At 36.6% G+C, this 13,330-nt stretch overlaps 1 protein-coding gene across 12 annotated transcripts in view; it reads left to right on the top strand.

Annotated features, from left to right (window-relative positions):
- Nucleotides 1–13,330, top strand: part of LOC138710493 (collagen alpha-1(XVIII) chain-like) — an 864,740-nt gene that overhangs the window by 749,845 nt on the left and 101,565 nt on the right. For 9 of the 12 annotated variants that reach the window (XM_069841426.1, XM_069841424.1, XM_069841425.1 and 6 more), the window contains exon 10: nucleotides 6,438–6,512. The exons of the other annotated variants lie outside the window; for them this stretch is intronic. In XM_069841426.1, the coding sequence (XP_069697527.1) occupies nucleotides 6,438–6,512 (75 nt within the window). The remainder of the gene's footprint in view (nucleotides 1–6,437; nucleotides 6,513–13,330) is intronic. 12 annotated transcript variants of the gene reach the window in all.

The following is a 13,330-nucleotide window of genomic DNA, read 5'->3' as shown; positions in this document are numbered from 1 at the left end:
GAAGGGGACGAATTGTTTTAATATTTTTACGTACAATAGGAATTTTGTTAGTTGTCTCGTAAAATGTACAGTGAGAAAATAAGTTCTATTTTTACGAATGACTGCGCTCATTTTACTTAGGTATAGCATATCCGTCTTTAATGTGATATTTAAATGTGTAAGTCCTTTCAAAATTAATATTTAAATAATCGTCTTTACTATATTCTCTATAATTTGTTTTACTTTTGATACATGGACTCTATCATCAATATAATTTTACATTACATTTATAAAAGCTCTTAAAAATCATTCCTGCACAAATTATTATGTGTAACCGACCATTTTTATAAACATGACTTTATGAAGTAAACAGTTTTGTTTAGTATCCCTTTCCAATTGCACTTAAAGAGCACTAAATGTAACTATTGACACATTTTCCCATACAAAAATTCAGTAAAATTTATGAGATGGTGAAATAATTGAACCTTGAAAGTTTGACGTAATTATCTAGTATGATACTCGAATTCTCAGTGTGACGCAAATCTCTTCTTCTGTATTACATCCTAACAGACAAATAATTCGAGAGGATGGAAGCTCAGATATTGTATAATGTGTTTTGTGCACTGCAGCTGTAATTATACATCTCAAATGAATATGAAATGTAAACTTCATGATAATGTTATTTTTTTAATTGAATGTATTATACATTTACAAATAAATTACACTGACGGTAGCAATTTCCGCAATGCAGTATACTTGTTTTTATAGTCAGTCTGTATGGCGTGCAAATAAGAAAATAAGCGTTCTACTTTGCTTTATTAACTTCCATTGTTTGTATATACCGGTATTCAACTTCAACAAAAAAAATACGCGTACACGTACTTGTTTCAAAATCAATATCCCTGTACCTGGTAACGTTGAAAACTCAAGAAAAGCCTAAACCACTTAATTAAAGCAAAATCTCCTTTGAAATACAACTTCGTTTACATATGTATGAGTAATACATTTTCATTTGCTATTACAAGCTCCTGTCGACAGGTCGCGTCTGTGGCCAACTGCTGCCGCGCTGGTCTTAGGCAGGTCGTGATGAAATACGTGGTGCACAAAGCAGACTTTCAGAGGATTTTCTCCGGGAACTCCTATTTCCCTCTTTCATTCCGACAACACTCTCCACTCCCCATTTTATCTATCATCTGCCACAGTTAAAACTAAGCTGGGGTATGGGTTCCGATGATGATATTGGAAGGATTTGCACTTCGCGCCCTGATGCTTACCAGGTACTCATCTGGGGATGTGATCTGACTCCTCAGAGCCGAGGCAAGACAGTCTGCAGCATCGGATTCACGAATGCCTCCAAGGTCAATTATCGGACTAGAACAGGGATGTCAAGGTCAGAAGCACGTACTTGATTCTCCGTGTTATAAAGCACTGAGTGGTTGCAATGAATCTATTCTGCAGGCAGTAGCGGTGAACAAGAAGGGTGAGAAAAATGTATTCTATTGACCCACCACTGCGAGGTGAATTAAACTATTTTTAAGCAATAGATAATGTGTTACATTTATACAAGACAACACGAAATTAAAGCATGTTTTTGCAGCTAATCAGTGCAATTAATTATAAAATAGTAGAATTTAATAATAAACATAGACTCTTCTTAACTTATACAGTTTCAGATAATAACTAGGATCTAATTAATTGTTATATAGTTATCGAAAGTGCAATTAGCACGTAAACGCTGCGTTTCTGTTTTAAACTAACAAAAAAGGAAAAGAAATCACAAGACATTCTGCATGTGGTAAAATAAAATAATGGACCTACAACAAATAATAAACATACGTATATTCCCTTTAACTTAAGCAGTTTTAGATAATGAGACCTATTTAATTAATTCCTATGTAACTATTACATAATCTTCTACTTATTATATGAAAATCACACTTCTAGAAACAAATTTAAATTTCCGAATTCTCGCCTAATTCAGAAGTGAATTTTTTTGCTTTTTGCCGACACCAGCCTTCTTAGGTTGGGCGCATATTATCATCTGAAAATCCTGATCTTAGTCTTGGTTTTTTAGGTTCACAAGTGAAAAAAATTGCTCACAAGCCTACGTACTGCAAAATATAGAAATAAATTGCGCCGCAAATCTTCGTACCCAAGCTTCTCGAAGGCAATTAGTCGAGTCTAAGATTTTCGTCTTTCATTGCAAACCCAGCATTCTCCAATATTTCCTATTTTCTGCCTTCCTCTTTGTTTCCGCATATGATCCATATTTATTTTAATGTTGTCTATCTTGCAATATCTTCTTCTGTCCCGAACTCTTCTGCCGTTCACCATTATTTCCAGTGCATCCTTCAGCAGACAGTTTCTTCTCAGCAGTAAAGCCCATTATAGAAAAGGACATTACGTTCTACGTTACTAAAATAAGCAGCTGGAAATTTTTCTGTACAATACAGAGAGCCAAAAATCCTTGGTGTGTTGTTTATAATTACAATAAAACATTAGACTACGTACCATACAGACGGAGCATGGTTATATAAAGACTATTCTCGAAACAGCTACAACGTTAGCTGACATCATCTTCGCAACTGATACTATTCAGATGTCAATTAGAAAATTTGAAGATTAATATATTTTGCTCCTCCAAATACACTAAATGATACAATGTTTCAACAGAAAGAAGGAGAACATTATCGTCTTGGCCTTGAAAGATAAAAAATAGTCGGAAATAGATGCAATATCTGCTAATGTTGAAAAGCTTATCCACACTACAAACCCAACACTTCTTTTGAGTATCCATAACGAGAGCCCACAGTTCGGAATTGTTCCTGATTGCTGAAATATAGTAGCAGTTAAAATTATTTTAACCAAATCAAACATTTCAAATAACATCGCCATATTTGAGTCTCATGAGTTTACTACCACTACTTTGAAAAGTCTTAGGGAAGCCGCAAATCGATAGAATAATGTATCATCTTTGTAACAGAAGGTGGCCTACTCATAAAAGGTATAGATTTACTCCAACAAAATGAGCTGAAGATACAGCATACTGTGTCCCGCAGTGAATTGGATGAAAGATGTCTTTTAACATAAATAATGATAGAACTGCCTGCTTCATTAGATGTATCACGAATCTTTAACCATGACCGGTAGCCTAAAATCTTACACTGACTCAAATAGAAAAGATGTCAAAATATTTATACTTTTGTGCATAGTTATTGAATTATAGGAAAGCACACACAACAGTGCTACATCTGATGCTACAGACACAGAAACTGTAACAAAAGAATGCCCACAACCCTCTGCTTGGATTATGGCTGATACTGCCTAACGATCTACTTCACTGCACTTGCCTGAAAACTGTGATATAAATACATTTGCTGACGAAGCTATACTTTTCGTTAAATCAAATTGTATCAGCAACCTTGTAGCCACTATACGTAGGGCCCTAGAGATAGGCCTATTTTCCCTCCGAGGAATGGAACACAAGCTAAATGTCAATTATAATAAAAGTAAAGTTATGTTGATAAATAGACGATGAAAAATATTCCCTGCATCTACGTCCAAAATGGAAGGACAAACTAAATTACCTAGGATTCACCTTAGAAAAAAGTTTACATTTAGACCGCATCTCGATTACTTTGCAACGAAAGCAAGTAGACTGCTTAGGGGTTTATCAACTTCCACTTGTGTTGCTACATACACCAGACATTCTCAAAATAAAATATCGGGGATCTGTAGAGCCATTGCTACTCTTCTGCATAACGGCATTTCAGGATGTGCTTCACAAGAAATGCATTCAAAATAAACTCTCGAGAATTCAAAGAGGATATACCTTAGAGATTTGTAAAGCTTATCGCACAATATCTACAGATGCAGCGTTGGCCATTGAGGTTTAGAACCACTAGTTGTCCTCTCCAAAGCTGGTGTGAGTGATATCAAAAGAAACCGTAAGACAAACCTTTTAAAATCTGACTTGCGAGCAACATTGAATTTGCATTTTCTGGCCGCATGACATCCGGAATTACAACATGAACATAACCAGAAAGGTACTGATAAATAATCAGAGACCGGAACTTTAGGCATTATGAATCATTAAAATAGGCAGGCAAAAAGGCATTATAAATAGCTAAAATACGCAATAAAAGGCAATTACAAAAACCTTGCACTAAACCCATAACTTTGCACTTTCCACAAAGGAATTTCAGCAGCAAGAAAAGCTTTACATAAATCGAATGCAAATTGAGATGTTCGACTCGATGTTGCAATTACTGTTGGAAGCAAAGAAATCTTCTTCCCAGTAGCCTTGGAAAGTGCATTTTTGTGTTTGATTGTACTGATATGTTGCGATATGAAATATTTAGCTAGCTACAACAACGTCGCAATGAAAACTGGAAGAAAAATAACCGTTAAAAATAACGTTAGACCCGCACTCATTGTTGCCTTGTCAAATAAACACAAGTAATAATTAAAACGCTTAGCACGGCAGCACCCATTGTTGCAAAGAAAATATGACAATAATATACATTCGGTGAAGTCACTTCCATTGTAGCTGTTATAGAAATAGATTAAAATGTACCTGTAGGCAATTTAAATAATAAATTAATAAACAATAGATAAATAACCAAATAAAGGCAAAAAAATCATTTATTTTGTAAATTAAGCATTTATATGAAAAAAGGCAGAAAAGGGCAACATAAAACTGTGACGTTTCAATCACAAAGGTATAATTCGTACAGATTTACTTTCAAAATGAAGATAGATTTAACACATCTGCCAAAGTTCCGGTCTCTGCTAATAATCATACCTATGAAATCTATGCTGACGTATTAGGAATTGATGACTATGTAGGGTGTGCTTTTGTTGTGTACTGTAACAACACAGAGATGTATACAAAATTATTTCACCTATCTCCTACGAATACAGTGTTTCAGGCAGAACTATATGCAAGTACTGTAACTAGTAAGGAAAGCAGTTGCTTTTCCAGTTTTCAGTGATTGTCAGTCAGCAAGCCAGTCCGGTAACAGTAGGAATACATTCTATACAATTTCTCGGTAGAGATTCGAAGTATTTGGTTTATGCAAAAGTTCGTAGCGTTTTCTTCCTCTTTTTTCCGCGGTGACATTAGTTTTTTATTTGAGATGAATAGAAGACACCAGTTAATCAGCAATATGTTCTCTTGCATTATCTATGACTCTCTGCCAACGCAGTAGGGTAGTCTTTCGATTCCGCGTCTGAAGATATCTGCTGGTTTGGAATTAAAGAAGTCGTCAAGCCAAGTTTGTAAAGTATCTTCGTTATCAAAGGAGTTCCAGTCAAGATTGTTGGATAGAGAACGGAAGAGGTGGAAATCTGAGGATTCAGGATCAGTAGAATATAGGAGCTGTGGAATCACCTCCCAACCAAGTTCCTCTTCAGCTACTTTCTTCGTCGTGTTAGCGGCGTGAGGGTGTGCATTATCATGTTGCAGCAGCACTTGACGCAATCTCCCGGTCGGTTTTCTTCAATTGCGGCCGTAAGACTTCGGAGTTGTTATCAATAATTGTCAGCAGTTATGGTTACGTTCCTGGGAAACAATTCGTGGTATACGATGTCTTCTTCATCCCACCAGACTTTTAACATCATGTTCTGTGGATGGACACTAACTTTTGTAAGCGGTGTTGAAACTACAGAATCATTTTCTTACATTGCTTTCTCCGATGGAAGTCTCCCCGTACACGGCACAAATGTTTCGAGCCGCCTCCGTTCCCTTTACTCCACTATTAAACTCAAATAGAAGAATATGTTGGAAGTGTTTTTTTTTTTCATCTTCTTTACCCCACAAATAGCACAAACTTTCTTCAAATCCGCAAAATTCGAGGCGTATTTACAAACACAATAGTCAAAATAACAAATGACAGGTGACAAACGATATAAACTATCTCCTAACAATACAGCGTTGTGACGACTTCATTATTCCCTTCCTTTTCTTTATTTATGCTTTACCTACAAGTAATTAATAATTTATTTATTGTTAAGCCACAGTAACCAATGTTGCTGTTGTATCTAGAATCGTCTCCTATTTAAAGTCGTATTCTTTTCAATTTTTATAATTCACGTTGTGTAGAGCAACAAGATAAACTACATATATGGAACATGCAGCGAAGCTAATAGATGCGTTTATTGACTGTAATACCTACGTGTCATTTTGAGGTCGACTTATTCATGTTATATATTAAGTATATTAATCATTTTATTACTAGTTGCACCTGACGTAAATATGTCACCTGTAATCTAATCTAAACTAACTTTAAATTTTTCCAAAAGTAAGGAGTACGGTATCTACGCAGGTGTGTATATTTTTAAATTCTGTAATTAATATTTCTCTCACCACTGTTCGCATATACCATTTTAAAATAAAGTTACTTTCCTTGAAATTCAATGCATTGGTTGCAATGGATATAGTATCGTACTATTTTCAGGACCCTACATTGAATGACGCTAGCGTTGGTTTCACCCCAAAAGTTCGCTCGGCCGGCATGTTGGAATCGTTAAAGGTAGGGATTTCTTGTACGATGTTGGGATAACATAAAATATTTTATTTTCCTCCAAAATGTTGTGTTATTTTTCGAAATTTGTTCTTATGGTGTGGTATTAAAAGAGTCAGAAGCACTTTTTGAAACCTCATTTGTTAACTGACTGTAGTAATGCATGAGCCACTGAAATCAAGAAGATGATGATGGATTTTATCAGCATGAACTGAAGATTGTAAACAAAAATCTGTGTCTGAAGTATAAATAGTTTCATTTTAATGTAAGGAATTGGAACATATTCATATTTATAATAATTTTCAATCTCATTAGCCTGATCTTTATACGTATACACCACAGTTTGTAACATCGCATTCACGATTTTTGTAAATATCCATAAAAATTATACCAGCATTTATCCAGTTTACTTCTGGGGTTATTCTGAATGAAAAAGTTAATATGAATATGTGTTCGATTTCGAACAGTTACACAGTTGTTTCCCATTTTGAGAAAATTATGTTGATGACCAGACTCTAGCTCGTCTGTGCCTACGGAGTCTTATCAAACGTAATGAGACCAGGCATTAGAGTATTCTACGTTTAACTCATTCACCTATAATAATTTACAATTCACAAGCGTTCGACCAAGTGCATTGAAGGAGAACGTAACTTTTAATCTTTTATAAACCTTATTTTGCGAAAAGAAGTCTGTTAAAAAAACATACTACTCATAAAACATTCATTATTGTTTTGTGGTTTTGGAAATAAATGATAAAATTTCTTTTTTCGCATTAAAATATATAAAAATAATAACATAAAACTTCTAGAAAAATGTTAAGCGTCGTTTTACTGAATTAAAACAATTATTGGACTAATTCTTTTCTTAAGATTAAAATTATTAATTTGAGACAGCCTATGTTGATCTGAACTTCTTCACTCAAAATTTTATAATTTAGAAATAAGCTCCTAAGTGTTAGTATAACTTTGTGATTCAGACTGTAGGCGCTACATTAAAAGGTTATTCTCGAAGGCTGTAACTGCCAAGTTTGTTCCTAGAAACAATAAAAGTGAATATGACGTGTGTAATCACTCTATAAAACAGTATGTCAACAGTGATCATTAGAGTGAAGTTGTTCTTTTTTAATTACACTCAGATTGAAGTTGCCACAGTTTAGCATACTGCTTCCTATATATTAGTGTTCTTAATTACAATTATTTTTAAATATGATCATGAACAAAAGTGCATGAGAACTTCTTAAAGTGAGGTTGGAATTTAAAAGTGGATAAATCTAACAATAAGTAAGTAGCTTTGTGATCAACGCAAGATCATTTGGATATAATTATCTGCGAATCAACATATCAATAAAACAAATACATTACAACAGTAAAATATATAGAATTACATATATGTATATAATCACAATAAGACCAAGATAGAATCAGGATACTCTAAAAAATATAGATATATATTTGACGATGACTGGCGAGGGTGTCTGCGAGGAACTAAATCAGGAACAATGTGATTAGGCAAAAAGAAATGTCCAAAATTATATTGTGGGTTTTATAAAATGCAGCTATTACAACTGATATTAGTATACACAAATGCTAACATGTTACAGATTTTCTGCACTACGCAGAATGAAAAGAGGAAACTGAAAGCCACTCGGATCTAAGTAATGGAAGAGAAGAAGGGGATTATAAAGATCGAGATAAGTGAATACAAGTAACAGGAATATAATTCGAGAGTATCCACACGTCCAAGGGCTTATAAAGGAATGCATTTCAATTGTACCAATGTATGGCCAGTGAGCCAGAAAATTGACATGATTCCAACTTCCAAGCAAGAGAAATGGACTGTTTGAGAAGGTCTGCAGGCAGGTCAAGAACAGTAAAGACAAGAAATGATATAACCAGGGGCATAATTAACTATAAAGCCTTAACTGTAAAGTTTTTCTGAACCGACGCATGTGAGATGCAAGAGGTGCGAGGCCTGCCTCGCACAAATCCGGACCACAGGAGAGATAGTGGTTTCTATAGCTGCGAGGCGCGCAGATCTCGCATCTCGCAGTTATAGAAACCACTCACTACCTCTCGTCTAGTCCGGATTTGTGAGAGGCGGGCCTCGCACCTCGTACGTCGGATGCGTCGCTTCAGAGAAACCAAGGCTTTAAACGACATAATCCATTAAATTCAAAGGAAACAAATGGTTAAATGGACAGACAGAATAAGAAATGAAGCTACGTAGAAAGAGTGGGTGAAGAAAAAATAATAATGAAACTGATCAGGAAGAGAAAAAAGAATTGGCTGGGTCACTGGCTAAGAAGAAACTGCCTACTGGAAGAAATTATGTACGGGAGATAACTTCGGGGCGGAAGAGAATATCAGATGATAGAAACTTTAAGATATACTATGTAGATCATAATATGCGGAGATTAAGAGAAAGGAAGAAAAATAGGAAAGATTGGAGAATGCTGGGTTTGCAGTCAAAGACCTACCCTTGGACAGAAAACTATGAATGAATTAATGAGGCTTAGAAATGACAGAGAAAACTGATTGCAGAGGAAATAGAGAATAAAGAGCGAAAGGAGACGACAGTAGCTAAAAATCAAGTTATGATGATGATACTGATAATGAATTTCCAGAGATGAAGGTATTTGTAACAAAAATGAAACAATATTAACATGATTGCATAAAAAAGTCACAATTTTTAGGCATAGTACGAGTAGAACGCTGTGAAACGAAATTCTGTGACAGACGCTTTGCGCATTGCTGCTACTCGATTATGCACAGGTACGTAAAGCCTTTGTTTCTCTGAACCGACGCATGCGAGATGCGAGGCCCACCTCGTATAAACCAGGACTACACGAGAGAGATCGAGTGATTTGTATAGCTGCGATGTGCACAGACCTCGCATCTCGCAGTTATAGAAACCACTCACTATCTCTCCTGTAGTTCGGATTTGTGCGAGGAGGACTACACGAGAGATAGTGAGTGGTTTGTATAGCTGCGATGTGCACAGACCTCGCATCTCGCAGTTATAGAAACCACTCACTATCTCTCCTGTAGTTCGGATTTGTGCGAGGAGGACTACACGAGAGATAGTGAGTGGTTTGTATAGCTGCGATGTGCACAGACCTCGCATCTCGCAGTTATAGAAACCACTCACTATCTCTCCTGTAGTTCGGATTTGTGCGAGGAGAACTACACGAGAGATAGTGAGTGGTTTGTATAGCTGCGATGTGCACAGACCTCGCATCTCGCAGTTATAGAAACCACTCACTATCTCTCCTGTATTTCGGATTTGTGCGAGGAGGACTACACGAGAGATAGTGAGTGGTTTGTATAGCTGCGATGTGCACAGACCTCGCATCTCGCAGTTATAGAAACCACTCACTGTCTCTCTTGTAGTTCGGATTTGTGCGAGGAGGACTACATGAGAGATAGTGAGTGGTTTCTATAGCTGCGATGTGCACAGACCTCGCATCTCGCAGTTATAGAAACCACTCACTATCTCTCTTGTAGTTCGGATTTGTGCGAGGAGGACTACATGAGAGATAGTGAGTGGTTTCTATAGCTGCGATGTGCACAGACCTCTCATCTCGCAGTTATAGAAACCACTCACTGTCTCTCTTGTAGTTCGGATTTGTGCGAGGAGGACTACATGAGAGATAGTGAGTGGTTTCTATAGCTGCGATGTGCACAGACCTCGCATCTCGCAGTTATAGAAACCACTCACTCTCTCTCTTGTAGTTCGGATTTGTGCCTCGCATCTCGCATGCATCGGTTCGGAAAAACCAAGGCTTTACTATGTTATCGTGTGAATAAAGTCGATGATGTTTCGGGTTTTCCACCAGTTTAGAGAAATTAATGTGTAAATTAGTAGGCGTTGGGCTGCCGCTGGGCACTGCATTTTCTGTGTATTATTGTGACACACAGTCGAAACCAGTGAGTGAAAATTACATTTATCCATGACTGGTATCCTAGGTCACATATAACAGATTGATTACTCTTATGGGCTTTGAAGGCAACCACTTTTATCAATTTCACCATGCTGCTATCTAACGACAGTAGATGAAGTCACGTTATAACCCCCATTTGAATTGCATGGAGTAAATGTACTTCCGTCTAGCGGTCGTTACTAATCGACAGTGGCTATCACGGTGGTTGTTCTGTTCCCCATGTTACAGGTTTTACAATGGGGATGGTCAATCTGTTATATGTGTGCTCAGGGCCGGTATCTAAACTGGTCTTTCTTTCACCGCATTTAGCAATCTAAACAATGGATTTATTCACAGCAGTGAATTAAAAGTTTTTAAATCACATGACAACCAACGCATTAACAACAATAAAATTGTCCACCGCTGTAACGGTTAGCATGCAGGGTTCAAATCTTGGTTGGGACAAGTTATCTGGTTGAGGGTTTTTTGGGGGGTTTTCCCTTCATCCCATTAAGAGCAAAGTGCTAGGTAAATTTCGGCGCTGGACCCTGAACTCATTTCGCTAGCATTATCACTTTCAGATACCAATATTACTTGATAAAGCGTCGTAAAATAACCAATTAAAAACCATAAAATGTATTCATTTTATCTCTTTCACAAACAACACATTACAAAGAACAGCTCTACAATTTAAAATTAAATTTAGATACCGGCCCTGATTACATATTATATCAGATTGGCCATTCCCATGTTATGAAATAACATTTTTAGTAGGTTATTTTACGACGCTTTATCAATATCTTAGGTTATTTAGCGTCTGAATGAGATGAAGATGATAATGACGGTGAAATGAATCAGGAGTCCAGCACCGATAGTTACCCAGCATTTGCTCATATTGGGTTGAGAGAAAACCCCGGAAGAAACCTCAACCAGGTAACTTGCCCCGACCGGGAATCGAACCCGGGCCACCTGGTTTCGCGGCCAGACGCGATAACCGTTACGTCACGGTGTGGATGAAATAGCAAGAACCACCAGACCTCTACCGCCGAAAAGACATTTTTTGGAAGTACTGCTGCAAACTAATACTCTATGAAATTCAATTACGTTTATAACGTGACTTATTTTGCAGTCGCTTGATGGCAGCATAGTGAAATTGATAAAAGTGGTTGCCTTTAAAGTCCATTATGCTGATCAATCTACGGACATCACTACATTAGTTCAGTCGAGAGATTGGGTTGTCATATGGTTCCTGTCATACGGCAGTAAAGAAAGTAATGAAGCTCTGCCCATACAAAATAACACGGCTGCATGAGTTGAGAGATCCTGATTTGCATCAACTTCTGTAATTATTTTTGGAACAATTTGAGACTGAGGACGAACAATACATGTTGTTTGAGACAACTCTCGCCTCCCACTACGGTACGACTACCACACCACACCACTCGTAAGACTAATTCCAAATTACCCATCAACGAGGCATCGAGGCCTAAGTGCGCAGAAACTTCCTCTGCATTAGTGACGAAAATATATGGAGCATATGCGAAGACTGAGAGGAAGGCATAAAATAGGAAAAACTGGATAACGAGTTTGCAGTGAAAGGCCTGCCCTTGAGCAGAACACTATGAATGAATGAATACTATAAATTACTATCTTGAGAAGTTTTTTATATTGCGTTTCGAAAAACATCTGTTCACGTACTTACAGTTACAATGAAAACTGTGTGAAGATTGAAGTACTCTTGTGAAAGAGACGAATAGTTTTTGCCACACCATACCTTGCCTTGTCCTCGTGTTACGCTATCACATGTTAAAGTATAACAAATTCAAAAATCAAGTTCCAACATGTTACTCAAAATTGTACCACATTCATTTTAACTTTATTTTTTTTTTTAAGTTATAAGTTGGGCCACACAAAAATCTTGATAGATCAAACATGGCCTGCACAATGCAGTTTCACCCGGCTTTTCTTAGACTCGTCTAATCGCCTTCGAGGAGCTTGATCTTCCTCCCACGTGATCCTGTGTGCCAGTGGGTCTTGGATCTCGCATATGCACAGACAAAATTGACAATTCCCGGGAGTGTACTACATCGATACTCTAAAGATATTATTATGACAAATAAAATGCTGTGTATAGTGCATATTATTTAGATTCCTGCTTTGCTGAAAATGATATTATTAACAGAAATACCGTACTCTATTTTCATAACTGTAATAATGTGAAATTGCGTTTTTGTTACCACAACTCTTGCTACTCGCAATGCGACTGCTGGGGAAGGAGTGAATTTGCAACAATCGATAGAGTTCCTATAGTATACCAAGAGCTGTACAAAATACGCCATTGAAGAGAAGCAAAATTCACATCAAAGACGGAAGAACGGCTAGAGCAGCGGTGACCAAAGCGGGTGTTGTGATTACATCGTGTAATCACAGACATTCAAACGGGTACGAGGAGTTTCCTATACATTCCTGTGTTTTTCATTCACGTACTGAAGGCAAGCAGTGGCGGTATCATGTCACTCTACAAACTCTGTCTCTACAAGCAGTAAGAGGTGGTTTCGTAAAGAATGAGGAGGAGAACTTTTTTGTTCTTCTGTCGGACAAAATTTAATATGTTTACTTTGCTCAACAGTTCAATTAGGAGTATATAGAAACATCAATTGCCACGCTGAATAATGTATTATTATTATTATTATTATTATTATTATTATTATTATTATTATTATTATTATTATTATTATTACTGACCACTAAGTATGTGTTTCTATAATTCTTTTGTACGTGCATGAATATTGATATTTTTAGACGTTTTTCATAGAAGGATAAAATTATTAGGTTTTTTCTCATTTTTAATCTTCTTAATCATTAGATGAGGGTAACTATTTATTAGTTATTCATTTAATAATAATAT

This window comes from Periplaneta americana, chromosome 12 (genome assembly GCF_040183065.1).
Source record: "Periplaneta americana isolate PAMFEO1 chromosome 12, P.americana_PAMFEO1_priV1, whole genome shotgun sequence".
Lineage (NCBI taxonomy): Eukaryota > Metazoa > Arthropoda > Insecta > Blattodea > Blattidae > Periplaneta > Periplaneta americana.
This window is presented reverse-complemented; position numbering and strand designations above follow the sequence as displayed.